The sequence below is a fragment of the Mesoplodon mirus genome (genome assembly GCF_964341445.2).
Source record: "Mesoplodon mirus genome assembly, chromosome: 5".
NCBI lineage: Eukaryota > Metazoa > Chordata > Mammalia > Artiodactyla > Ziphiidae > Mesoplodon > Mesoplodon mirus.
Genome location: NC_138980.1, coordinates 111,603,897 through 111,631,350, shown reverse-complemented (window position 1 = coordinate 111,631,350; position 27,454 = coordinate 111,603,897). Strand labels below are relative to the sequence as shown.

At 38.0% G+C, this 27,454-nt stretch overlaps 1 protein-coding gene across 1 annotated transcript in view; it reads left to right on the top strand.

Moving 5' to 3' along the window:
• ADGRV1 (adhesion G protein-coupled receptor V1) overlaps nucleotides 1-27,454 on the top strand; it is a gene marked incomplete at its 5' end in the record, with an annotated part of 528,497 nt that overhangs the window by 168,359 nt on the left and 332,684 nt on the right. Inside the window, 10 exons of the mRNA XM_082623775.1 lie at nucleotides 2,109-2,257; nucleotides 3,858-4,059; nucleotides 4,581-4,800; nucleotides 6,843-7,082; nucleotides 8,516-8,665; nucleotides 17,286-17,759; nucleotides 20,740-20,883; nucleotides 23,334-23,508; nucleotides 24,202-24,337; nucleotides 25,539-26,599. Coding sequence (XP_082479901.1) covers nucleotides 2,109-2,257; nucleotides 3,858-4,059; nucleotides 4,581-4,800; nucleotides 6,843-7,082; nucleotides 8,516-8,665; nucleotides 17,286-17,759; nucleotides 20,740-20,883; nucleotides 23,334-23,508; nucleotides 24,202-24,337; nucleotides 25,539-26,599 — 2,951 coding nt within the window. The remainder of the gene's footprint in view (nucleotides 1-2,108; nucleotides 2,258-3,857; nucleotides 4,060-4,580; nucleotides 4,801-6,842; nucleotides 7,083-8,515; nucleotides 8,666-17,285; nucleotides 17,760-20,739; nucleotides 20,884-23,333; nucleotides 23,509-24,201; nucleotides 24,338-25,538; nucleotides 26,600-27,454) is intronic.

Here is a 27,454-nt window from a genome sequence, read left to right as displayed (position 1 = left end):
AAAGCTAGGTTGTGCAGGGATTAATACTGAACTGACTGTAAAACAGTCTTTCCCTGCTTTGTCTCACATTTATGTGACACTAGACCAGGACAGTGGTGGCAAAGACTGTTAATTATACAATGTTCTAAAGTAAAATTTTTCCCTGAAAGTTGAAAGTATGTGTTTCTGTTGTGTGAAGTCACTCTGGGCAGCAGGGGAATCGAACATGGTGTAGTCTTGCAGTAATTTGGTGAGGAAAGAGAGGAGCTGTTCTCTAGGTCAAAGGTCAGCTGGTGGGGCAGATTTTGGTTCCTCCATCTCTGTCTCTACAGCAGGGAACAGGCTGGACTGAGAGATTTCTTTCCTTGATGTCTCTGAAGACTGTACAATATTGTCTTCTTTGTGATGAATGAGGTAGATGTTTGCCCAATGGCATTTTTGAAGCAGGGGAGAAAATTTGAGTAAAAGATGGTTGGTAGTTAATGCACCGTGTTTTCACTGAAAATCAAGAGTTAACCATATTGAGGCCCTCTCATTCTCTGATTTAGTGCAGTGACTTGATTAACAAGGGTGGGAAACACGTGTTGCATGATGAAATAGATGGAATACCTACAGGTTAAGTGGCTCAAGAAGCACCTCTGCACCTATGGCTTACATACAACCTTCAACTGGAATAATGTTTGCACTTAGATAGGTCCTAAAGGAAGTTTACTTGTGCATTCAATGAAAATACTTTTGCATTTGTGATATGAATGCAATGCTTTAAAGCTTTTTTTAACTAAAATATTATACTGAATGACTTAGGCAGAGTGTATATCATTCCCCCGGGAAAAATTATTGTGGACTCACTAACACTTCAACTCTTAAATTTCCCAGGTATGATTCTGTGTCTGACGATGGGAATGAATTTGTACTTCTATTAAGTGTATTAAAACTTGAGATGGTCACTGACTGTTTTAATTAAGTGAGTGAAGTTTGGTAAATGTAGCTCATTATGTGTGAGATTATATCTGTGTTTTTGACTAAGTGGGGATTGAGGCATTTGTCTTCGCTGCTGCTCTTTAAAAAGGCAATTCCTACTTAAGCTTAATTCTGAGGAAACAAGTTTTTCTTCCAGATAAATTTCTAGGCTTCCTTTGATCTGAAAAGGAGAGTAGTATAAACCCAATTTGCCTAGTTGCTAGAAAGTTTACTGCCTTTTTATTCAGTTACGGTAAGCAGCTAAACTATGATCCATCTCAGACTACTAATAACGGTTTCTCTTATCATTTAATATTTTAACCCCCAGTTTTCTAATTTTGTCTTGTATATAATCTAATTAATGAGCGTTCAACCTTTCCAAACTAGGTAGGTTAAAAATACTGGGTAAATAGAATTTGGGAATTGAAGGAAGGACTAAAATGGTTTAGTGCCATCTTTTTTGGTGGCTTCAGGAATTAAAGCGATGTAAAACCCAGGAAGTCAAAACTTTTCTTTGATGGGAGTAATAGCAATCTTTAAAAGAGACTTTCTCAGCAGAAATATATTGCTAGACAAGTAAACTACCATCTATATGAAAGAATAGAGGCATTGATTTAATTGATATTCACAGAAACTGGAATATTTTCTTGAATCTTGATGGTTTAGCTTAAAATTTCTTTAGTGGCATGACACTCATTATATCCTTAAAGTAACTCTCTCTTCCATAAAAAATAAAATAAAGTAATCCTCTCAACCTAACACTGTAGATCTCTAGCCCAGCTGGTTTCCGTCTTTGAGTGTACTACAATTTAATGTACATTCCCTTCCGTGACCCATTACTGTAGTATGTGTTCAGCAGTACATTCCTAGCCCCAGAGGTTCATTTTCCAACTTCTTCCCAATTTCCTAATAGTTTTATTATCTTCCTATTGCCTAAGTTTAATAACTTTACATTAGTTTTGGTTTTATGCAGGCAGTGATAATTGGGAACAGCACAGAAATATATTTCAAACATCATTTCAGAAAAGAAAAGTATTTTCGTGTTGGGATCTTTAAAAGGATGAAAAAGCTTAATAGGACTAAATTATAGGAGCTAATAGGACCCTTCTTCAATTCATGCTAAACAATTATACTCAGTTTATTTTATTTATTTTTTATGACTCTGAAAGAGGGTATGATTTTACCATCCAAGAAAATGGACTTCAGCTGGATCAACCTCCTGAAATAGGAGACATCTCCATTGTCCGAATCATCATAATGAAAAATGATAACGCAGAGGGAATCATTGAATTTGACCCAAGGTATACTGCCTTTGAAGGTAGGTTCAGTAACGTTACTTATAAATTTACCACCAATTTCTGAATTAGAGTACCTCAGCACGACATTGTCAGTTTGAATTGCCGTATGCAAATTTTCCTGGTTTGTGGTGTGTGCATGTGTGTGTGTGTGCGTGTGTGTGTACACATATATACACCTTTGTATGTATTTATATATACCTTTATATATATTTACATATTTATTTTTAAAATATATTTTGAGTTACCTTTGGGCAGTCTTGAATCTCACTTTTGTATGGCAAAGTGGAATGGTTGGGAATAAGGCATTTAGAGAAATTATGTTTAACTTTAAGATTGTTGAAATGTTTATATTTTGAACACTTATGAATATATTTCTAATTTATGTAATGCTTAATTTCCTTTGTGATTAGAAATCAGTGAATATTCACTTCCTGATGAATAATCACCTTTGAAATATTTTACTGGACCGCAGGTACAGGTAGTATCTGGACTCCTAGTCATGCTTTCTTGAAACAGTTTCTAATAGCAGCTTGCCTTATCTTGCCAATTCTCCCCTCTTGTAGAAGCAGAATGCAGAATATATGGTTATATTTCCTCCTGATAGAAGGAGGTGGCTGCTTTTTCTGATTTTATTCAAAAGCAGAATATGAATATACCTTTCAAAATAAACATGGTGTCTTCTTGTTGCAATTAATTTCTTGGCTTCATTGCCTCCGTCAAATTCTTTCGTTATCTAGCCATTTTTAAAGTTCATCAGAAATCACTTTAGGAGTTGATTTGTATTGACTTCATGGGTAAAGTCATGGAAAACATCACCATTTTGTGAACTTCAGTCTACAGCGAGTAAAAAAAGGCTGCATTTTTACACCAACAGAAAAATGGGACTTGGATCTTTTTTTTCACTGATTTCTGTTTGATTCACTATCTTTGGGGATATTTGGGACAATGCATTTATAATTACAATGTAAGTTCAGTACTATTTAGCCCTGGCTAGTGTGAACGCTATTAAATGATATTTTAATATACATATGTTAGCATAGCTGAAGAAGAAATAAAATATGAATAGAATTTTTAAGTTGAAATCAAGCACTGAGGAAACATTTTCAGATTTACAAGTAGATTTCATAGGAACTGAAAATGTAACAGAATCGTCTTTATATATGGATTTTTCAAACACTCATGATATAAATAACATACACCTTATTTTTTTATATTACTGATGTTTCAGTTAAATATGCAGAAACAATCCAGAATGGTTTCCTTTGAGTACACATATTTTAAGTGTTTTTTGTGCTCATCTAGCATTGTCAAAAAAGCAAGGGTTATTTATTTATATGTGGCACACAGAGAAAGAATGGCTATGCTAATGATTAAATCAATTATTTAAATTCTAACTTACACTGCTCACTATAATTTTCAACTTGTGACATACTGTAGTTCTCCTAAAAAAATTGTCATGACATTTTCACTAATTGTTTTTTAAAGCGATAAATGAACTGCGGAAAAATTGAGTGCTTGTGTTGTACTGTTATATTTAATTGTCATGTTTGATTTGACTGAATCTTATAAAAGTCACTTGCTTTGTCTGGCATACTAATTAACTTCAAATTCCTGTTACAGTGGAGGAGGACGTAGGGATGATCATGATTCCAGTGATGAGGCTTCATGGCACTTACGGCCATGTGACAGCTGATGTCATCTCTCAGAGCTCTTCTGCAGTTCCTGGTGGTGTTGATTATGTACTGCATGGTAGTTCAGTCACCTTTCAGCATGGGCAGAGCTTAAGTTTTATAAATGTTTCCATCATTGATGACAATGAAAGGTAAAACTATTTAGTGATATTGGAAATAACATGGGCATATGTAAAGCATGAGTATTGTGCTCCAGTCCTTACCTATGTTTTGCACTGATAATAGAATTTTAGATTATACTTGTACCCATTGAAAAATGAGTGAGACACTTTAGGAGGTGCTGAGATAGGGAAAAAGGGATTGGGAGTCCATTGTGATTGTGCATCACTTTTTCTCAAACAGAAGAAGAAATAATAATTTTTATTCTTCTAGATTTGAAAAGTCTAATCAGAATGTGGAAACATCCTGCAGATCACTTCCTTAATGCATTAAGCAATTAAAAAGAGGGGAAGGAAGTCTAATAACTATCCCAGTTTATATAATATTGAAGTGATCATTTGTGCTTTTAGCTAAGCACCCTCTTCTTACCACTTGGTGTGTGACTACTGTGCCTTGAATATGTATGACCAATTTGGAAAATGACTAGTTATTTGGATTTTAGAAGCATTTTAATATGTTTAGACTCACAGAATTGCTCCTTCTTGCTATGCAGTGAATTTGAGGAGCCCATTGAAATCCTGCTCGTTGGAGCTACTGGTGGAGCGGTCCTTGGGCTCCACCTAGTGTGCAGAATCACGATTGCCAAGAGTGACTCTCCCTTTGGTGTAGTAAGATTTCTCAATCAAAGCAAAATTTCTGTTCCTAATCCCAATTCTACAATGATTTTACCCTTGATGCTGGAGCGGACTGGAGGACTCTTGGGAGAGATTCAGGTAGAGTTATTCTCGCCATGATTTAAAAAATAATTTGGATTGATAGATATGGTGTTGGATTTTCTTATTCCTTAAATATAGTCATTTATTTATTCACAGTCAGTAATACTTATTAATTACCTAGTAGGTATAAAGCAGCTTCTGAAATCCTTTGAAGTACATAAAAATGCATAAGGCATATAACTGTCTTCAGGACACTCTTGAGAGAAAGTTAAAAATTAAATGAAGGATTCTGGTAAAACTCAGCAAGTATTTGTAGGGGGCTTTCCATGTACCAGACCCTGTTATAGGCCCTGAGAACGCACTGGTGAACAAGACAGACTTCATCTCTGTTCTCATAAAGTTTTCAAACAATAAACAAAAAAATGAAAAGAAAATGATCTGATAACACTAAGTTTTTGGCAGGAATGTAAAATCAGGAGACACAATCATAAGTGACCTGCTGGCCACTATTGATTGGATGGTAAGGGTGTGATATTAAAGCTGAAAGATGATAAGAGGTGCTCAAGTAATTGTTAGAGGGATGAGCATTTGGGCAGAGGGATTAGCTAGTGCAGATCTACAAAGTTGGCATGTTTGCGGTATGCAGAGGTCCATGTGGTGGCTGGGCTTGGAAATGAAGGGATAACAGCACAAGATAGATCAGAGGGGCCAGTAGGTGTTTGGTCACAGAGAAACTTTCTAAGCCAGGTTAAAGATGAGTCTAAGTGAAAATAGGATGCCATTAGAGAGTTTTAAGCAGGGGAATGATGTCAGTGTCACTGGGTTGTCAGCTCACTTATAACTGCTGTGAGGAAAATGGGTTGTCAAGAAGCCAGAGTAGAAGCAGGGAGAGCAGTTAGAAGGCTCTTGCCCTCTATAGCCCAGGGCAGAGCTGACGATGGCTCAGACGGGTGGAGATGCAGCTGGCCAGATGGGAATGGACATCGAGTATGTTCTGAAAGAAAAATTCACTGGGCTTGTGGAGGGGAAGAGAGTAATCAAGGATAACTGCTAGAATTTTAGTTGAGCAACTGGTTAAATTGTAGTGCTGTTTACTGAGATGCCGAAGCTTGGGGGAAAAGCAGGAGTTCTGTTTTGGCCTTGTTGATTTGAGATAGCTACTAGACACCCCAGTGGAGGGGCAGGTAGACAGGGGGAAGTTCGAGTGTGGGTTGTGGGGAGGTCAGGACTGCAGACAGATTCAAAAGATGTTGACACACCTGGAGGCATTTGAAACTGGCCTAAGGAGTGTAGACAGGGATGTAAGGGGTATAGACCCAAGCGAGGGCTCCCAACATTTAGGGATCTGAGGAGGGAGAGCCAGCCAAAAAGATTGAGAAGTAAAGAAGGAAAACTAGGAAGGTATGTGTTATGTGAGTAACATGTAAGCCAAGGCAGACAGGACACAGTGTTTCAAGAGAAAGAAGCGGTCAGCTGTGTCCAATGCTGATGAAAGATGAAACAAGCAAAGAGAAGTACCCAGTTTTCTTTCTTTTTGCATATGAAAAGTATACAATTTTAAATTATAGAAACTTTAAAAAATGCATTTGTTGCAATATAAAATTTTTGTTTCTTGTAACAATTTATGAAAATTTCTGTTCCTCTTACACTAGGAATTTAAGTATATTTATTGCTGCATGCCCAGCAGACCTTTCACATGATTTTATAGTCTGATTCAAATAGGTTTTGATGGACAGAAGCTGTGCACTAGCAAGACAGTTTGTACTCATATTTTTAAAGTTCATATTACTCTAATATGTATATTTAGAATATGTACCTTTATGTTTTTGTTATCCTGTGGTGATAACAAATGACTGGGTATTCAGATCTTTCTTTACTTGTTAGACATTGCTATTCATGAAAACAGATATTCTATAGATACATAGCTTATATTTGCAAATATTGTTTTAAGCAACATGAGTTGATAGCATAGGAGTTTGCTGGAGATACTCTAGAATAATTTTCACATGTATTATATATATTTTTAATACTACATATCCTGCTAAGTAATTCTTTGTTTAAAGCTGATCGTTTCTATTAAAAAAACAAACACCCTGCAGGTAAACTGGGAGATAGTCGGACCCAATTCTCAGGAAGCCTTACCATCACAGAACAGAGATATCGCAGACCCGGTGAGCGGGTCCTTCTCCTTTGGAGATGGGGAAGGTGGAGTGAGAAGCATCATTCTGATAGTCTATCCTCATGATGACATTGAACTTGAAAAGACTTTCATTATTAAACTTAAACTTGTGAAAGGAGAAGCTAAATTAGACTCCAGAGCTAAAGATGTTACATTAACAGTAAGTCTGACTTTGTTTTGCCCACAAAATTTTGGATTTAACGATTTATTGGAAAATGCATTTACATTTGTTGAAACTCTGTGGGCTTATGATGAATTGAAAGTTATAAGACCAAATGAAGTCATAGTAATTCCTGTGGGTCAGATGTTCTGGTTGTTATATTAGTTTATTCCATAGCCTCATTATTGATAATTTTTAAAGGCTTTAAGATAATGAGAGATACTTATTTTATACTTTCTGAGAAAATCTGACGTTTTGGGGATACTTGGCACTTTTAGAGAGGAGACATTTGTCATATCATATGCATTGGATATCTTTGCCATTAAAGTACACAAAAGTTCACAGATAGTCACAAGTCAGATTGTTGGAAGGAAGAATGGTATTTGTTCAATTAGGGCAATGATGGTGTGGATCAGATCCGAGTTCAGCATATTTTGCATGAATCACCCAGTCCATTTGGGCAGAAAGTACTGGGGACCAAGGTTACTGAAAAAAAGACTGAAAGATGCACCTTTTTTTTAAGTTTGGAAAACACTCTTGTCTGGGGTCTGTATCAGTCAGATGTCTCCAGAGAACCAGAACTATTAGGAAATATATATGGAGAAGGAGAGAGGTTTTTTTTTTTTAAGGAATTGGCTCATGGGATTGTAGAGTCTGGCAAGTCCAAAATCCATAAAGCAGGCTGGCAGGCAGGAAGCCCAGGAAAGAACCGAAGTTGCAGTCTTGAGTTTGAATTTTGTGGAGCAGACCAGCAGGCTGGAAACTCAAAACAGGATTCCTAAATTGCAGTCCTGAGGCACAATTCCTTCTTCTCCGGGAAGCCTCAGTGTTTGCTCTTTAAGGCTTTCAACTGATTGGATGAGGTCCGTTCACATTATTGAGAACAATTTTCGTGACCTCAAGTCAGCTGGTTGTAGATATTAATCATATCTGCAAAATACCTTTACAGCAACATCTAGACTAGTGTTTGACCAAACAATTGGACACTGTAGCCTAGCCAGGATGACACATTAAATTAACCGTCACAGGGCCTTTGCTTCTCTCCATATTGTATTATATCATAACGAGTAGAAAGAGGTTAGCTAAACTTAACTGGTTAAATGAAGCAAATGAGAGGCGAATAAAGCTAAATTCAGTCATTGAAGTATTATCCTTTGGTGATTCTACAAATTGTAGTTTTCTGAACACTTATTCCCATTATCCTTGGGGGATAAGAACCTACCTGTTTTGGGTAACAATCAGTGTAATAAAGAAGGTTTTTAAAAATCAGGTAGCTAGGTGGATTATATCCAAGTATCATGATTGTGATTCTTTCATTTCCTCAGCTTATCTTGTACATACACAATACATCAGTGTATTGATATATTGGATACCGTAATTTCATCCATAGCTGTTATATACATTTTCACTCTGCTCTCTGTTTCTCTTTCTAGATACAGAAGTTTGGTGATCCAAATGGAGTGGTTCAATTTGCTCCCGAGTCTTTATCTGAGGAGACCTATTTGGAGCCATTAGCTCTGGAAGGGCCCCTGATCATTACTTTCTTTGTCAAAAGAGTCAAGGGCACTTTGGGAGAGATTATGGTATCATTTTTCCTTTGATTTTTAAGTAGAGTAGTAATTTGCCTAACAACTGCAGTTGAGAGGAACAGAGAAACTGTGTGTTCTGGAGAATTAAAGTTTTAGATATACTGAAGTGACGTAAGTTTTCACACACGCTGAGAAGGCTCATTGGAGCACCTTTGGACTCTCTAGCCAGCACCAACCTCTGGCTGTCTTTCTAAATTCAGTTACAATTAAGTTAAAAAGATCTTTCTCACATTTAATGATGAAGAAAATGACTGAACTATTTTGTAATTTTTTGTTTGCTATAATGTGAAGCTTTTCCTACTGAACAGGCCTATCCATGATTTTTATAAATTGCTTAATATAGTCTTAATTTATTCTTTTTTTGGATATACCTCTTTAAATGTGTTTATTATTTTAAGAACTTTAGAACATTGTTTGAACTGAGTTAAATGTTTGTGGAATCCTTGAAACATTTCAAGAAAACATGGCTTGGAATCACTGCTGTAGACTGTTACTCTCTTAACATAGATCAATAGGCATATATTCTTTATTTTCAATATAATCGAGATGCTCTTGTAAATCATCAGCATATTCATTGAACAGATCAAGGTTATCTGTTTGCTAGCAAAACATATTTTGTGAACTCTCTCTATAAACTTACCTCTTTTCCTGTATTGGTGATTAATTGTTACTTCCTCAGTTGAAACTTTATGGTTTGGAGTTAAAAAAATTCTTAGAAGATAAGTTTTTACAGATTTTGGGAGAGGGGAAGAAATTCTTAATTTCTGAAATCTTAGATATCCTCTTTTTTTTTTAAACATTCAATTTTCTCTCAAGTTTTTTTGTTTTTTTAAAAAAATCTTTATATTGGAGTATAATTGTTTTACAATGGTGTAGATTCTGCTTCATAACAAAGTGAATCAGTTATACATATACATATATCACGGTACCTCTTCCCTCTTGTGTCTCCCTCCCTCCCAACCTCCCTACCCGATCCCTCTGGGTGGTGAAAAAGCACCGAGCTGATCTCCCTTTGCTATGCGGCTGCTTCCCACTAGCTATCTATTTTACATTACGTAGTGTATATATGTCCATGCCACTCTATCACTTTGTCCCAGCTTACACTTCCCCCTCCCCGTGTCCTCAAGTCCAATCTCTTGTAGGTCTGCATCTTTATTCCTGTCCTGCCCCTAGGTTCTTCAGAACCATTTTGTTTTTAAGATTCCATATATATGTGTTAGCATACGGTATTTATTTTTCTCTTTCTGACTTACTTCACTCTGTATGACAGACTCTGGGTCCATCCACCTCACTACAAATAACTCAATTTCATTTCTTTTTATGGGTGAGTAATATTCCGTTGTCTATATGTGCCACATCTTCTTTATCCATTCATCTGTTGATGCACACTTAGGTTGCTTCCATGTCCTGGCTATTGTAAATAGAGCTACAGTGAACATTGTGGTACATGACTCTTTTTGAATTATGGTTTTCTCAGGGTATATGCCCAGTAGTGGGATTGCTGGGTCGTATGGTAGTTCTATTTTTAGTTTTTTAAGGAACCTCCATACTGTTCTCCATAGTGGCTGTATCAATTTACATTCCCGCCAACAGTGCAGGAGGGTTCCCTTTTCTCCACACCCTCTCCAGCATTTATTGTTTGTACATTTTTTGATGATGGCCATTCTGATTGGTGTGAGATGATATCTCATTGTAGTTTTAATTTACATTTCTCTAATGATTAATGATGTTGAGCACCCTTTCATGTGTTTGTTATCAATCTGTATATCTTCTTTGGAGAAATGTCTGTTTAGGTCTTCTGCCCATTATTGAATTGGGTTGTTTGTTTTTTTGATATTGAGCTGCACGAGCTACTTGTAAATTTTGGAGATTAATCCTTTGTCTGTTGCTTCATTTGCAAATATTTTCTCCCATTCTGAGGGTTATCTTTTTGTCTTGTTTATGGTTTCCTTTGCTGTGCAAAAGCTTTTAAATTTCATTAGGTCCCATTTGTTTATTTTGTTTTTATTTCCATTTCTCTAGGAGGTGGGTCAGAAAGGATCTTCCTGTGATTTATGTCATGCAGTGTTCTGCCTATGTTTTCCTTTAAGAGTTTTATAGTGTATGGCCTTATATTTAACTCTTTAATCCATTTTGAGTTTATTTTTGTGTATGGTGCTAGGGAGTGTTCTAATTTCATTCTTTTACACGTAGCTGTCCAGTTTTCCCAGCACCACTTATTGGAGAGGCTGTCTTTTCTCCATTGTATATTCTTGTTTCCTTTATTAAAGATAAGGTGACCATATGTGCATGGGTTTATCTCTGGGCTCTCTATCCTGTTCCATTAATCTGTGTTTCTGTTTTTGTGCCAGTACCATACTGTCTTGATTACTGTAGCTTTGTAATATAGTCTGAAGTCAGGGAGTCTGATTCCTCAAGCTCCGTTGTTTGTTCTCAAGATTGCTTTGGCTATTCGGGGTCTTTTGTGTTTCCATACAAATTGTGAAATTTTTTGTTCTACTTCTGTGAAAAATGCCATTGGTAGTTTGATAGAGATTGCATTGAATCTGTAGTTTGCTTTGGGTAGTAGAGTCATTTTAACAATGTTGATTCTTCCAATCCAAGAACACGGTATATCTCTCCATCTATTTGTATCATCTTTAATTTCCTTCATCAGTGTTTTATAGTTTTCTGCATACAGGTCTTTTGTCTCCTTAGGTAGGTTTATTCCTAGGAATTTTATTCTTTTTGTTACAATGGTAAATGGGAGTGTTTCCTTAATTTCACTTTCAGATTTTTCATCATTAGTGTATAGGAATGCAAGAGATTTCTGTTCATTAATTTTGTATCCTGCTACTTTACCAAATCCATTGATTAGCTTTAGTTGTTTTCTGGTAGCATATTTAGGATTCTCTATGTATAGTATCATGTCATCTGCAAACAGTGAGAGCTTTAATCTTTCTTTTCCAATTTGGATTCCTTCTTTTTTTTTTTTTTTTTTTTTTTTTTTTGCGGTACGCGGGCCTCTCAGGGTCGCAGCCTCTCCCGTTGCGGAGCACAAGCTCCGGACGCGCAGGCCCAGCGGCCATGGCTCACGGGCCCAGCCGCTCCACGGCACGCGGGATCCTCCCAGACCGGGGCACGAACCCGCGTCCCCCGCATTGGCAGGCGGACTCCCAACCTCTGCGCCACCAGGGAAGTCCTGGATTCCTTTTATTTCTTTTTCTTCTCTGATTGCCATCGTGAAAACTTCCAAAACAGTGTTGAATAATTGTGGTGAGAGTGGGCAACCTTGTTTTGTTCCTGATCAGAGTGGAAATGGTTTCAGTTTTTCACCATTGAGGACGATGCTGGCTGTGGGTTTGTCATATATGGCCTTTATTATGTTGAGGTAAGTTCCCTCTCTGCCTACTTTCTTGCGGGTTTTTATCATAAATGGGTGTTGAATTTTGTCGAAAGCTTTTTCTGCATCTATTGAGATGATCATATGGTTTTTCTCCTTCAGTTTTTTAATATGGTGTATCACATTGATTGGTTTGCATATATTGAAGAATCCTTGCATTCCTGGGATAAACCCCACTTCATCATTGTGTATGATCCTTTCAGTGTGCTGTTGGATTCTGTTTGCTAGTATTTTGTTGAGGATTTTTGCATCTATGTTCATCAGTGATATTGGCCTGTAGTTTTCTTTCTTTGTGACAACTTTGTCTGGTTTTGGTATCAGGGTGATGGTGGCCTCGTAGAGTGAGTTTGGGAGTGATCCTCCCTCTGCTATGTTTTGGAAGAGTTTGAGAAGGATAGGTGTTAGCTCTTCTCTAAATGTTTGGTAGAATTCACCTGTGAAGCCATCTGGTCCTGTTCTTTTGTTTGTTGGAAGATTTTTTAATCGCAGTTTCAGTTTCAGTGCTTGTAATTGGCCTGTTTATATTTCTATTTTTCGTGGTTCAGTCCCGGAAGGTTGTGCTTTTCTGAAACTTTGTCCATTTCTTCCAGGTTGGCCATTTTATTGGCATATAGTTGCTTGTAGTAATCTCTCATGATCCTTTGTATTTCTGCAGTGTCAGTTGTTACTTCTCTTTTTCATTTCTAATTCTATTGGTTTGAGTCTTCTCCCTTTTTTTCTTAATGAGTCTGGGTAATGGTTTATCAATTTTGTTTATCTTCTCAAAGAACCAGCTTTTAGTTTTATTGATCTTTGCTGTTGTTGCCTTCATTTCTTTTTCATTTATTTCTGATGTAATGTTTATGATTTCTTTCCTTCTGCTAACTTTGGGGTTTTTTTGTTCTTTCTCTAATTGCTTTAGGTGTAAGGTTAGGTTGTTTATTTGAGATCTTTCTTGTTTCTTAAGATAGGATTTTATTGCTATAAACTTCCCTCTTAGAACTGCTTATGCTGCATCCCGTAGGTTTTGGGTCGTTGTGTTTTCATTGTCATTTGTTTCTAGGTATTTTTTGATTTCCTCTTTGATTTCTTCAGTGATCTCTTGGTTAATTAGTAATGTATTGTTTAGCCTCCACGTGTTTGTATTTTTAACAGATTATTTTCCTGTAACTGATATGTAGTCTCATAGCGTTGTGGTTGGAAAAGATACTTGATATGATTTCAATTTTCTTAAATTTAGCAAGTCTTGATTTGTGACCCCAGATATGATCTATCCTGGAGAATGTTCCATGAGCACTTGAGAAGAAAGTGTATTCTGTTGTTTTTGGATGGAATGTCCTATATATATCAATTAAGTCCATCTTGTTTAATGTATCATTTAAAGCTTGTGTTTCCTTATTTATTTTCATTTTGGATGATTTGTCAATTGGTGAAAGTGAGGCGTTAAAGCCCCCTACTATGATTGTGTTACTGTCAATTTCCCCTTTTATGGCTGTTAGCATTTGCCTTATGTATTGAGGTGCTCCTATGTTGGGTGCATAAATATTTACAATTGTTATATCTTTTTCTTGGATTGATCCCTTGATCATTATGTAGTGTCCTTCTTTTTCTCTTGTAATAGTTTTTGTTTTAAAGTCTATTTTGTCTGATATGAGAATTACTACTACAGCTTTCTTTTGGTTTCCATTTGCATGGAGTTTCCTTTTCCATCCCCTCACTTTCAGTCTGTATGTGTCCCTAGGTCTGAAATGGGTCTCTTGTAGACAGCATATATAAGGGTCTTGTTTTTGTATTCATTCAGCCAATCTGTGTCTTTTTGTTGGAGCATTTAATCCATTTACATTCAAGGTATTATCAATACGTATGTTCCTATTACCATTTTCTTAATTGTTTTGGGTTTGTTTTTGTGGGTCTTTTCCTTCTCCTGTGTTTCCTGCCTAGAGAAGTTCCTTTAGCATTTGTTGTAATGATGGTTTGGTCGTGCTGAATTCTCTTAGGTTTTCCTTCTCTGTAAAGGTTTTAATTTCTTCGTCGAATCTGAATGAGATCCTTGCTGGGTAGAGTAATCTTGGTTGTAGGTTTTTCCCTTTCATCACTTTAAATATGTCCTGCCACTCCCTTCTGGCTTTCAGAGTTTCTGCTGAAAGATCCGCTGTTAACCTTATGGGGATTCCCTTGTGTGTGAATTGTTGCTTTTCCCTTGCTGCTTTTAATATGTTTTCTTTGTATTTAATTTTTGATAGTTTGATTAATATGTGTCTTGGTGTGTTTCTCCTTGGATTTATCCTGTATGGGACTCTCTGTGCTTCCTGGACTTGATTAACTATTTCCTTTCCCATATTAGGGAAGTTTTCAACTGTAGTCTCTTGAAATATTTTCTCAGTCCCTTTCTTTTTCTCTTCTGGGACCCGTATAATTAGGATGTTGGTGCATTTAATGTTGTCCCAGAGGTCTCTGAGGCTATCCTCAATTCTTTTCATTCTTTTTTCTTTATTCCTCTCTACGGTAGTTATTTCCACTACTTTATCTTCCAGGTCACGTATCCATTCTTCTGCCTCAGTTATTCTGCTACTGATTCCTTCTAGAGAATTTTTGATTTCATTTAGTGTGTTGTTCATCATTGTTTGTTTGCTCTTTAGTTCTTCTAGGCCCTTGTTAAACATTTCTTTTATTTTCTCCATTCTGTTTCCAAGATTTTGGATCATCTTTACTATCATTATTCTGAATTCTTTTTCAGGTAGACTGCCTATTTCCTCTTCATTTGTTAGGTCTCATAGGTTTTTTCCTTGCTCCTTCATCTGCTGTGTTTCTCTGTTTTCTCATTTTGCTTAATTTACTGTGTTTGTGGTCTCCTTTTCACAGGCTGAAGGTTTGTAGTTCCCGTTGTTTTTGGTGTCTGCCCCAGTGGCTAAGGTTGGTTCAGTGGGTTGTGTAGGCTTCTTGGTGGAGGGGACTAGTGCCTGTTTTCTGGTGGATGAGGCTGTATCTTGTCTTTCTGGTGGGCAGGTCTGCATCTGGTGGTGTGTTTTGGGGTGTCTGTGACCTTATTATGATTTTAGGCGGCCTCTCTGCTAATGGGTGGGTTTGTGTTCTTGTCTAGCTAGTTGTATGGCATAGGGGTCCAGCACTTTAGTTTGCTGGTTTTTTAGTGGAGCTGGATCTTGTCGTTGAGATGAAGATGTCTGGGAGATGTTCACCATTTGATATTACGTGGTGCTGGGAGGTTTCTGGTGGACCAGTGTCGTGAACTTGGCTCTCCCACCTCAGACGTACCGCCCTGACACCTGGCCAGAGCACCAAGACCCTGTCATACACACGGCTCAGAATAAAAGGGAGAAAGAAAGAAAGAAAGAAAGAAAGGAAGAAAAGAATAAAATAAAGTTATTAAAATAAAAAGTAATTATTAAAAATAAAAAAATGTTTATCAAGTAATTTTAAAAAAAGGAAGAAAGAAAGAGCAATCAAACCAAAAGAAAAATCCACCAATGATAACAAATGCTAACAACTGTACTAAAAAAAAAAACAAAAATGGACAGACAGAACTCTAGGACAAATGGTAAAAGCAAAGCTATACAGACAAAAATCACACACAGAAGCCTACACATACACACTCACAAAAAGAGAAAAAGGAAAAATATATATATATTGTTGCTCCCAAAGTCCACCTCCTCAATTTGGGATGATTCGTTGTCTATTCAGGTATTCCGCAGATGCAGGGTACATCAAGTTGACTGTGGAGATTTAATCCACTGCTCCTGAGGCTGCTGGGAGAGATTTCCCTTTCTCATCTTTGTTCGCACAGCTCCTGGGGTTCAGCTTTGGATTTGGCCCCGCCTCTGCGTGTAGGTCGCCTGAGGGCATCTCTTCTTTGCCCAGACAGGACGGGGTTAAAGGAGCCACTGATTCAGGGGCTCTGGCTCACTCAGGCCGGGGAGAGGGAGGGGTACGGAGTGCGGGGTGAGCCTGTGGCGGCAGAGGCCGGCGTGACGTTGCACCAGACTGAGGCGTGCCGTGTGTTCTCCCGGGGAAGTTGTCCCTGGATCACGGGACCCTGGCAGTGGTGGGCTGTACAGGCTCCCAGGAGGGGCGGTGTGGAGAGTGACCTGTGCTCGCACACAGGCTTCTTGGTGGCTGCAGCAGCAGCCTTAGCGTCTCATGCCCCTGTCTGGGGTCTGCTCTGATAGCCGCGGCTCGCACCTGTCCCTGGAGCTCGTTTAGGTAGCACCCTTAATCCCCTTTCTTCGTGTACCAGGAAACAAAGAAGCAAGGAAAAATCTCTTGCCTCTTAGGCAGGTCCAGGCTTTTTCCCGTACTCCCTCCCGACTAGCTGTGGTGCACTAACTCCTTCAGGCTGTGTTCACGCAGCCAACCCCAGTCCTCTCCCTGGGATCTGACCTCTGAAGCCCAAGCCTCAGCTCCCAGCCCCCATCTGCCCTGGCCGGTGAGCAGACAAGCCTCTCGGGGAGACCGATCCTCTGTGTCGGAATCTCTCCGCTTTGCCCTCCGCATCCCTGTTGCTGTGCTCTCCTCCGCGGCTCCAAAGCTTCCCCCCCCCCGCAGTGCCCCCCCCCCACCCCGCGAAAGGGCTTCCTAGTGTGTGGAAACCTTTCCTCCTTCACAGCTCCCTCCCACTAGTGCAGGTCCCATCCCTATTCTCTTGTCTCTGTTTATTCTTTTTTCTTTTGCCCTGCCCAGGTACATGGGGAGTTTCTTGCCTTTTGGGAGGTCTGAGGTCTTCTGCCAGCGTCCAGTAGGTGTTCTGTAGGAGTTGTTCTACATGTAGATGTATTTCTGATGTATTTGTGGGGAGGAAGGTGATCTCCACGTCTTACTCTTCTGCCATCTAGAAGCTCCTCCTCTATATTCTCTTTTTATTAAAAACAAACAAAAACAAATTCCAAGATGAACGTCAGATTATCTACTTTTTACCTTCAAATATTGTCTGTGGTTCACTATTGAATATATTTGTGTTACTGGTATTTTAAAGTTAACTTGTTTATCTTTTCAAATTATGTTATTTTAGAAGCAGGTGAAATGAAATTTTATAATCCTGTCTTGCAAATTGCATACAACAGCCTGAAAGAGTTAAGATCCTTTCTAAATTACCTAACTACTTGGAAAGTTTCACTTGGAATATAATGATGCACACTTAATTGTTTTTGTATATAGTAGAGGAAAACTAATTTAAAGGATTTTTGATTCAATATACTGAATTGTATAACTTTGTTGGGTCTTTTTTTCCTTTTATTTTAGGTTTACTGGGAATTAAGCAGTGAGTTTGATATTACTGGAGACTTTCTGTCTACAAAAGGATTTTTCACCATTGCTGATGGAGAAAGTGAGGCCAGCTTTGATGTTAACTTGCTACCAGATGATGTACCTGAGATAGAGGAAGTTTATGTGATTCAGCTTGTTTCTGTAAAGGGAGGAGCAGAACTTGATCCAGAAAAATGCATCACACAGTTCTCTGTTTCTGCAAATGATGACCCACATGGGGTATTTGCCCTGTATTCAGATCACCAGTCCATACTTATTGGACAGAACCTTAGTAGATTCATCCAAATTAATGTAACCCGGCTTGCTGGAACATTTGGAGATGTGACTGTTGGATATCGAATATCATCTGATCCTAAAAAGCAGTCTGTTGTTACTGAAAATGCAGAGAAGCAGCTGGTGGTCGAAGATGGCACCAGATATAAGGTGGACACAGTGTCAGTCAAGAGTCAGGTTTGTAGCATTTCTTTAATTTCCTGATCATTGCAATAAAACTCCTTCAAGAAAGCCCTAGTTAATCTCATGATCAGTTTAAAGTCTTATTCTGATATTTAAATGGAGCCATGAAAAATGCCTTAGAAAATGCATACTAGTTATTGGATAATACATATACTGGAGTATTTGCAGATTATAAGTAAATAAGTATATTCTTATTTGGAGATAAAATATTTTTGTCTAGATAGTAGCAGGCACTTATTTAGTACTTCAGAGTTCCAGAAATTGTTCCAAGTGCTACACAAACACACACACACACACACACACACACACACACACACACACACACACACACACACTGGATGCTTGTTGAAGGGAAGATATTTGTATACTTCCTAGGACAGCAGACTCTTCTGCCAACATATCAGGTGAGGGTGCTAGGAATACATGGATTTTCTGTGGGTCAAATAGATACCTAGCAGTATTTCTCAGTCTGATCCACAGAAAGTGATTTGAGCAACTGTTTTCATCCTCCCAAGAAGATAACTAGTATCATTCCATATGCATGGCAGAGAAGTTAATTTATTTCATGCATGAGATGCATTATAGCTGTGAAGATTAATTATCTCATGGTTGAGAAAGTCTGTACCAGAGGACACTTTTAGATTATCTCCTGTGGTGGTACCTGGGACATTTTGAAGGATGGTAGTCCTCTTTTCATTTTACTTTGAAAACTTAATGATATAGTTGATAAAGATACTTAGCTTTCTTAATACCTGTTTGAATTATCTATGGATTTGTTAATATCTGTTTTGAAGCTCTATTTTTATGATTTCTGTCTATTTTCAATAAAGAGTAACAAAAGTTTACTAGCTTACAATATATGAAAGCTTCCTCTTATTTGCTTACTTTAACATCTTTCATTAGTGTATTTAAATTTGCATGGGTTCCTTCTGTCTCTTACATTCCACTATGTGTGGTATAGACTACACATAGATTATTATGTGAGTTAGTCTTCCAAGGTGACTATTTAGGGCAATGTGTGACATGCACATAAACTGAGGGGAGGATTTTTCCAGCGGTCCCTTTCTCACCTCACACCCTGGGTGTAATGCATCGCTCTTTAAAGTTTGGGATATTAGTTACAAGTTACATATAGATCTACCTGATCTACTGCCCTGATAAAAATTAGGACTTCGGACAGGTCTGCCACAGAGAAGGACCTTCAAGTGGGTCTTGGGACAGAATGAGTTTCCATTAGGCTCTGAAAACTAGAAGACTCTTGATGTTGGTTTAACATGAGGACCAGGGAGTGAACAATTACCTCACCTGGGTAACAACAGGCTTCTCAGATGAAGTACTCACTGATGATAAGAATCATTGGCACGATAAAGAAACAAGTCTACGTTTAAAAGAATTTAAGTTAGAATGCAAGATAAGATTATATTCATGGCTGTCATTTATTCAGATATTTATTGAGCACTTGCTATGTGTCAGTCATTGTGAGAAGCACAGCAGCTACAATGATCACAAAGACATAATCTCTGTTGTCAGGTTGCTCCCTGTCTAGTGCAGGAGAAGGCCCTTGAACAGCCAATTATAAAAGCAAGGAGATAAGCAGTGTTCAAGATGCACATAGGATATTATGGGGCTGTAAACTCCATTTGTGCCCAAAGCCATCAAGAATGATGGGAAATACGTAGAATAGTATTGGTGATGCAGTCCTGGATCAGGGACATGGAAGGGCAAAACAGAACACCCTCAACTCCTAAAAACCTTCAAGGTCCTTTTAAAATTAGTCTGCCTGCTTTTCTTCTGTAGGCAAACCAGCGTTTCTCCAAATCCACCATTATTCCTGTTCAACTTTAATGTTTAATTACTGCACCTTCGGGACCTGCCACACTCCACAAGTCTGTGTGCTGCACGGGCCCATGAACAGAAAAGTTGGGTAGGAAGGCACAAATGCCTGGGAGCTTTGAGCTGACATCTGGCCGTTCATTCTTTAGGAAATAGGGACAAAAAAATCCTTAGCTGTCCAGCCAGTGAACTGCATGGGGAAGGGACACACCCTTCAAGGAGAGGAGGGAGGCACATGATTGAAGTCAGGACACCATGATTTATTTGTTTCCTCAACACTTGATCTATGCTTCATGTTCAGTGAATGTGATTTTGAAAAAATGACGATTGATTGAATGAATAAAACATCTGTTCCCCTCATGTTGCACATTTGAAACCATTATAGTACATATTTTACACACTTAGAGGGTGTGATATGTGTTTAAGTACATTACATTTAAAAGAACAGACTTCACAGAAATGGTTATTTGTACATTCAATAAAGATGTACAGAGTTGTTAGTAATATTCCAGGTTACAGGGGCCTATCCATTATCAATAACAAGGTTTCTATGGAAAATGTATTATATCAATAAGTGTTAAAAAAATCTTTTAAAGTAATACCAGGTTTTAAATTCAGGATTTCTCTATTTTGTTGGATTCTAAAACTTTGAAAATTGGTAGTCTAATACATGGTGTTAGTAGTCTTTATTTGTCCAAAGTATTCAAATAATCAGTACACCTAAATCATTATCTGTTTTAAGTAACTGTCGTTAGAGCTCTTAGTTTCTATCCAATGAAAAGGGAGAAAATGAGTTTTGCTGGTTTTAGGAGCTGACACTGTTCACCAGTGAGCTCTTTCCATTCCTGTGGCACGTGATTCTATCACTAATACTACTTCTGAGATTCTCATCATTCTTCAGGTCATTTGGGCACACAGAGAGTATTTGCAGATTTGTGTTTTTTTTAATATTGTATGGCTCTCAGTGTTAGCATCAAAGTCTTCCTGCTGGTGCTTTGTTTTGTAACATGGGGGAAAGGGCATATACTGATGAAACCGATACAAAAGGAGGAAAGTGCTAATGACTCATTTCAATTGTCAGTATTTTTTTTGAAAATTATTTTTTGCTATTAAAAAAGTCATTGATACTGTTTGTATATAGGTCTTCCTACCCCTGGGCTCTAATTTCACCTTGCAACTGGTGACTGTGATGCTTGTTGGTGGAAGTTTCTATGGCATGCCAAGAATTCTCCAGGAAGCAAAATCTGCCGTCCTTCCAGTCCCTGAGAAAGCTGCCAATTCTCAGGTAATTGGCCCTGGGTGTGGTACTACCCCGGAACCACTAGAGGGCAGCTCTTACAGGAAGGACTAAGATTCTTAGAATTTCTTAAGATTCACTATTTTCTTAAATCTAAGTAATCCTATGAATATCAAAGTAGACAGTGTGGATACACTATATGAAAATGATTTGTCAATTTTCGACATTAGATAGAAAAATATATCTCCTTTCTTGAGTTTTAGAAAGTTTCTGTCTTTTAGAATGTAAGGTATAGAATTTTAAAATTAATTAATTAATTAAGTTTTGGCTGCATTGGGTCTTCATTGCTGCGCGTGGGCTTTCTCTAGTTGTGGCGAGTGGGGGCTGCTCTTCGTTGCAGTGCGCGGGCTCTAGGCGCTCGGGCTTCAGTAGTTGTGGCTTACGAGCTCTAGAGCGCAGACTCAGTAGTTGTGGCACACGGGCTTAGTTGCTCCGCGGCATGTGGGATCTTCCCGGACCAGGGCTCGAACCCGTGTCCCCTGCCTTGGCAGGCGGATTCTTAACCACTGCACCACCAGGGAAGTCCTAGAATTTTTAAAATAACAGTCACCTAGAGTCAAAACTTCAGGTTTTTTCTTGAAGATGAATATTTAACATTGAGGTATTTTATGCTAAATAATTAAAATTAGAATGAAACCTCAGTTCATATTTCAGACTTTCTCATTTACTAAGATTGTAAATATTTAACTTGTGGCAAGTTTGTTCTGATGTAGGTTAATGCTAGTGGTGCACCTAAGTATTTGAATCTTCTACCTGAGTTCATTTTAGGGAGGATTGTTCCCTAATCACTTTATAAATTCACATGAGAGCAAAGAATACCTTGAGGGCTTTGCTTCCTGTGTAGGCCAATTCTGTCGATATAGGAACAAGACAGGGCTCCTGTCTCTGGCTACGGTAATGTGTGTATTTTATAAACCATAATAAGGGATAAGCATGCATCCTACTCCTTCAGGTGGGAGTTCCTTCAGTTCCTTGACCAGGATGTGGAATCTGTGCAGGAGGGGCAGGAGTGTGGGCAGATCTGGCCACCAGCTTGTGTAACAGGGTCTCTGGCCATTAAGGGGATGCTCTTCAGTTACTCCCACCTGGGCTGCTTCTCCCCAGGGAATGAATTTGCTTTGCTCCCTAAAGTGGAATCCACCAACATTAAAATTAACTGAGAGGAATTGTCTTCTTTCTGCACCTCCTCTGCTCAAGAAGGAAAGAGGGTGTAGAATTTAATGCTTTGACATTTTGTTACCTTCTTTTTGTTCACAGGTTGTTATAACAAAGATTCCTTTTCAACCTGAATCCTTTGTTTGGTGTAGCAAACTATTTTCTTCTCCTTGTCCATGCATGTTGTCACAACATTATGTCACGTCAAAGGGCCAGATCAGAGCCAGTCATGGAGTATTCCTGTCCTTGGTGTATCCTCTGTACTCCTTACCAGTATTTGTATGTGGTGTGTGTGTGTGTGTGTGTGTGTGTGTGTGTGAGTGAGTGTGTGATGTGCCTAGGACACTTTCAAACAACCTCTAGCCATTTGGCAAGCATGAGCTCAGATATGCCAAAGATTTTGGCAATTGCTAACCGGTAGCCTCACTGTAATAAGGGATCTAGGCTGGTGTCAAATTGAAGTTGTTGTTGTTTTTTCTTTTCTGTGGCTTCAGAAGCTGTCCTGTGGCACCCTCTCACACTTTCTGCTACTCTCCATTCCAATTTAAAATGGGGAGAATGAGTCTTAATATAGAACTGTTGATCCTATGGTATTCCAAATTTATAGATATTGGGACCAGAGAGGTAAACTGAGTTGTCTAAATAAGAATGTGAAGCCAGGAATCTGGTTTTATTCTTATTCTTTGACCAGAACTTATTTTATCTATAAATCCCAGGGTACCCTGGGAAGGTTGCCCTGAAAACCAGATCTTACTTGGTGTGGATGAAAAAGATTGTTATTTAAAAGAAATCTTTGAGGGTTTCTGATCCTCAAAAAAAAGATATTGTATTGAATCAAAGAGCTGAAAAGAACCTTAATAGAAAATCTAGTTCATGGTACTCACTTTATAAATAAAGAATTTATTATTATACCTTAGAAAGAAGTCAGATTTCAGTTCTAGACAAATTAGGTTCTATAAAGACCCATGAACAAATATATTAAAATGCCATTTTTAATCTTTCCTTTCATTTAACCATAATTAAAATTATATTTTTAGATATTGTTAATTCAGGAGTTTACATTTTGATAGAAAAATAAAGCTATAAACTATAATCAGCATTATAAAATAGAATAAATTTTCAAATTTCACGTGTCATTTCTTAAATACTACTCTTTAATTGAATATATTTTAGAACAGGGAAATATACTGTGTAAACAAAGAGAAAGTTGACTTTTAACCCACTCTTCAGAAAACAAGAACCTTTAGAGAGAAATAAAATGTTCTAAGCATGTTTTTCCTCAGGTTGGATTTGAGTCTACTGCTTTTCCACTCATGGACATCACCGCCGGAACAAGCCAAGTTGTGATTTCTAGGAGAGGCACGTATGGCTCTCTCAAGGTTTCCTGGGCGGCTGGATATGTTCCTGGGTTAAAAATCCCCGAATTCGTTGTTGTTGGCAATATGACCCCCGAAGTGGGTGAGTTGTGGCTTTTCTAGGATTCTCCCTGTAGAACATGGAAATGTGTAATTGGCCTCTAATTTTCCTGGATCCTCTTTACTCTGGGCAGTGAGCTATTTGCCTTCTCTGGACAGTGAGCTATTTGCCTTCTAATACAGTCCTCTCAGATTTAAGTGATCAGAATTTCACAGGCTGCTTGGTGAGAATGAGAGGAACTTTATTCGTTCAAATGGAAAACTTCATACCTCACCTGGAAATAATGGTCACTAAGCAGACTACTCTGTTTATACCTGAGGAGTTTTGTTAAAAGTAGTTCTAAAAACCTAATGTGGCCCATACGATAATCAAAAAAGACACACCTTTATATCCATTTACATGTTCATCTGAATATTTCTGACAGTTGAGCAGCTGTTATTTCATCTACTTTATTTTTAGTTATACCATAAGCTCTGTGAGGATCAGTGAGATGCAAAAGTTAGATGGTTTGACCTCTACCTTGTAAAGTAGCCATGATTAAAGGCAAGGTGTGTGTGGTCTACGGAGCTTCCTCTATTTACACTCCTTCCCCCACTGACTTTTTTAATGTTTTACCTTTTGTAGACTGTCATAGAATTTTGGAAAAGGAAAGATTTCACTATATTTTTAAGAGTTGAATCCCAATTTAAGAACTCAGAAATGAAACCCAACTTCCCGTTTCATGTCCCCTGTCAGGGAGTCTTTCATTTTCCCATGGAGAAGAAAGTAAAAGAGTCTTGCTGTGGAGTTTTCCTAGCCCTGGTCGGCCAGAGGCCTTTGTCATTCACCTCTCAGGAGTGCAGAGCAGTGCCCCTGGTGGGGCTCAGCTTCGGTAAGACCAATTTGATTTTCAGCCAAGAAAGTCTCTGAGGAATAAGCTGGAATTTACCAGTTGAAACAAACAAAAAAAAGACACAAGGATCTCTCTCCTTGAAGCAGAGGCGAAAACAGTTTTAGTGTAGAGCAATATATGGTCCGCATTGCCAAAGATGCCACCACCCACTGCTTGCTTGAAGAGCATTTATCATGACCTCTCACTCAAGAACGTTGGCCTGAGGTGACATCTCCGAAAAGAACCATCATGGCAAAGCCACCTATTTTTAAAGGAAACTGTCTTCAGAAAGGTAGCCAAAAATACCTGATTTCTCCAAGAGATAAAGAGTAAGAATAAGAAATCATAGTAGGATAATAATGTGACTTGAACTAGTAGTTCTTTTGAGTTTAATTTATATCAGTATATTTGCAGATAAATATGTCCTGGTCAAAAGCAATTGACTTTTCTCATATGTGGGATGGACTTGATCAGAACAGCAGAGGACCAATCTTAGAGCCAGACTCCTGGGTTTAATCCTGGCTGTGTCACTTACTTTCTGTGTGACTTTGGGAAAGTTACTTGATCTTTCTGTTCTTAAGTTTACTTATTTGGAAACTGGGAAAAATGTGTGGGCAAAACCAGTGTGTGTTCAAGTGTGTTTATATACATATTTATGTATGGGAGATATTGGTTGATGGAATCCAATATGGCTTTTGATTATACATATGCCATTCAAAAAGTGTTTGGACACAACGTATTTTAGGTTAACAAATTCACATACCTTTAACAATAACAATAATAGCTAACAGTTTTTTTATGTCTTATTTTTAAATTTTATTGAAGTATAGTTGATTTACAATGTTGTGTTAATTTCTACTGTACAGCACAGTGATTCAGGCTAACAGTTTTATAGTGCTTACCCTAGGCCAGGCATTGCCCTCCTCCTCTCTCCATATATATATACATACATACATATATATATATGTATATATATATGGACCTTGTTAGGTCCTGTCACCTGTGACTGCAGCTCCTGTTCTTACCTTTCTTGTGCTCTGGTATATTCAACAATAAGTAAATAGGGTTTTATGGAATTTGAAAGGGCATGTCATTTTTAAGATGTCCTCATGAGCAGTATCTTAAGTGTGTGAAAGATGAATCTCTACAGTGGTATTCCTATTTTTCATCAGTTCTCTCATGGTTTAATTTTTTTTTCCAGATCAGGTTTCACCGTTGCTGAAATTGAACCAATGGGAGTCTTTCAATTTTCCCCTAGTTCAAGAAATATCATAGTGTCAGAGGATACACAGGTGGTCAGATTACATGTACAAAGACTGTTTGGGTTCCACGGGGATCTTATTGAAGTTTCCTATCAGACAACTGCAGGAAGGGCAAAGCCCCTGGAAGACTTTGAGTCTGTTCAGAATGGGGGGCTGCTTTTCCAAAAATTCCATGCTGAGGTTGATTTTGAAATAACTATTATTGATGATGAGCTTCCTGAGATAGAAGAAATTTTTTACATTAATCTAACTTCAGTAGAAATTAAAGGATTACAAAAATTTGATGCTAATCGGAGACCTCGCCTGAATCTAGATTTCAGTGTGGCAGTGATCACAATATTGGATAATGATGACCTGGCAGGAATGGATGTTTCTTTCCCCAAGACAACTGTGGCTATAGCAACGGACACAGCTCTTCCTCTAAAAACTGACTCCTCTACCACACACCCTGACCCAACCAAGATAACTGCCATTCCACAGCCAACCGGAGTGGTGTCTCCCATCCCTGAGAACCTTGTCACCCTTCCTGGTACGTCTGCTGGGCCCACTGTAACTGCAGATGTTTCAATTCATGGAACATTTAGTCTTGGGCCATCTGTTGTTTATGTCGAAGAAGAAATGAAGAATGGCACGTTTAACGCTGCAGAAGTTCTTGTCCGAAGAACTGGTGGGTCTACTGGTGATGTCAGTGTAACAGTTAAGACTTTTGGTGAAAGATCTGCTCAGAAGGAACCAAATGCATTGCCCTTTCCTGACATCCATGGGACTTCCAGCCTAACATGGGCAACCGAAGAAGAAGATTTTGAAGAGCAAACTCTTATCCTTACATTTGTAGATGGAGAAAGAGAACGTAAAGTATTCTTTCAAATTTTGGATGATGATGAGCCTGAGGGACAAGAATTCTTCTACGTGTTTCTCACAGACCCACAAGGTGGAGCACAGATTGTGAAGGGAAAGGATGACAGTGGGTTTGCAGCTTTTGCCATGATCATTATTACAGGTATATATTTGGAGTGATGGAGTTAAAAATGTACTTTTGTGATACAGAATTTGTAATAAGATCATTCTATCTTTAAGAAGGTGAATTACTTGACTCACCCATAGTGAATCATTAAAATTTTGTTTTCTTATGGCATGAACCCATAACATAAACTCATGATGTTGTTCTGAGGTGCCAGGCTAGAGTTTAATGGACTATAAATGTCACTTAGCTCAGAGCCAGCTAAACAATTAAACAATTTATAAATCTGTACTTTCACAATAAAGGGAAAACCTTAAAAATACTTAAGTTCATGTACTTCTTCTGAAATATACTTAATCACCCAAACATGATTGCCTGTCCTGTTTTGAAACCTCGTTCTGAATTTCCCAACCACTTTCATTAATCTATCCCAGAGTCTAAGATTTCATTGTCAGAAAATTCTTTATATCTTGTTGGGAAATATATTAAAACTATTTCCTTTTGTTCTGCTTTTGAACCAGTGCAGTTTATATAAGTTTTGTACTGTTGGGAAAGTTTGTGCATATATAGAGTTCCTCATGCATGTTATAAAATTTTTTGGTGATAATTTGCAGTTTTCCTCTGAAATCATACTATATTTCTTTAAGTGGCTTAGCTCAGCTTGTCAGTACCTTACTGTAATTAGAGTATTGACAAGGCTGTCTCATGATTCTTACCTACTCCACTCTTTCATACAAACAATTATGAGTTTTACACAGTGTTTTAGAGTTTCAGATAACACTATGGTAAAACATAGTAAAAAGAAAATTAAAAGTTATGAAGTCTATATTTTGACCCAGCTCAACCATTAATTGAGGACTTAATAAATCATTTAGTATTTATGCTTTGTTTTTT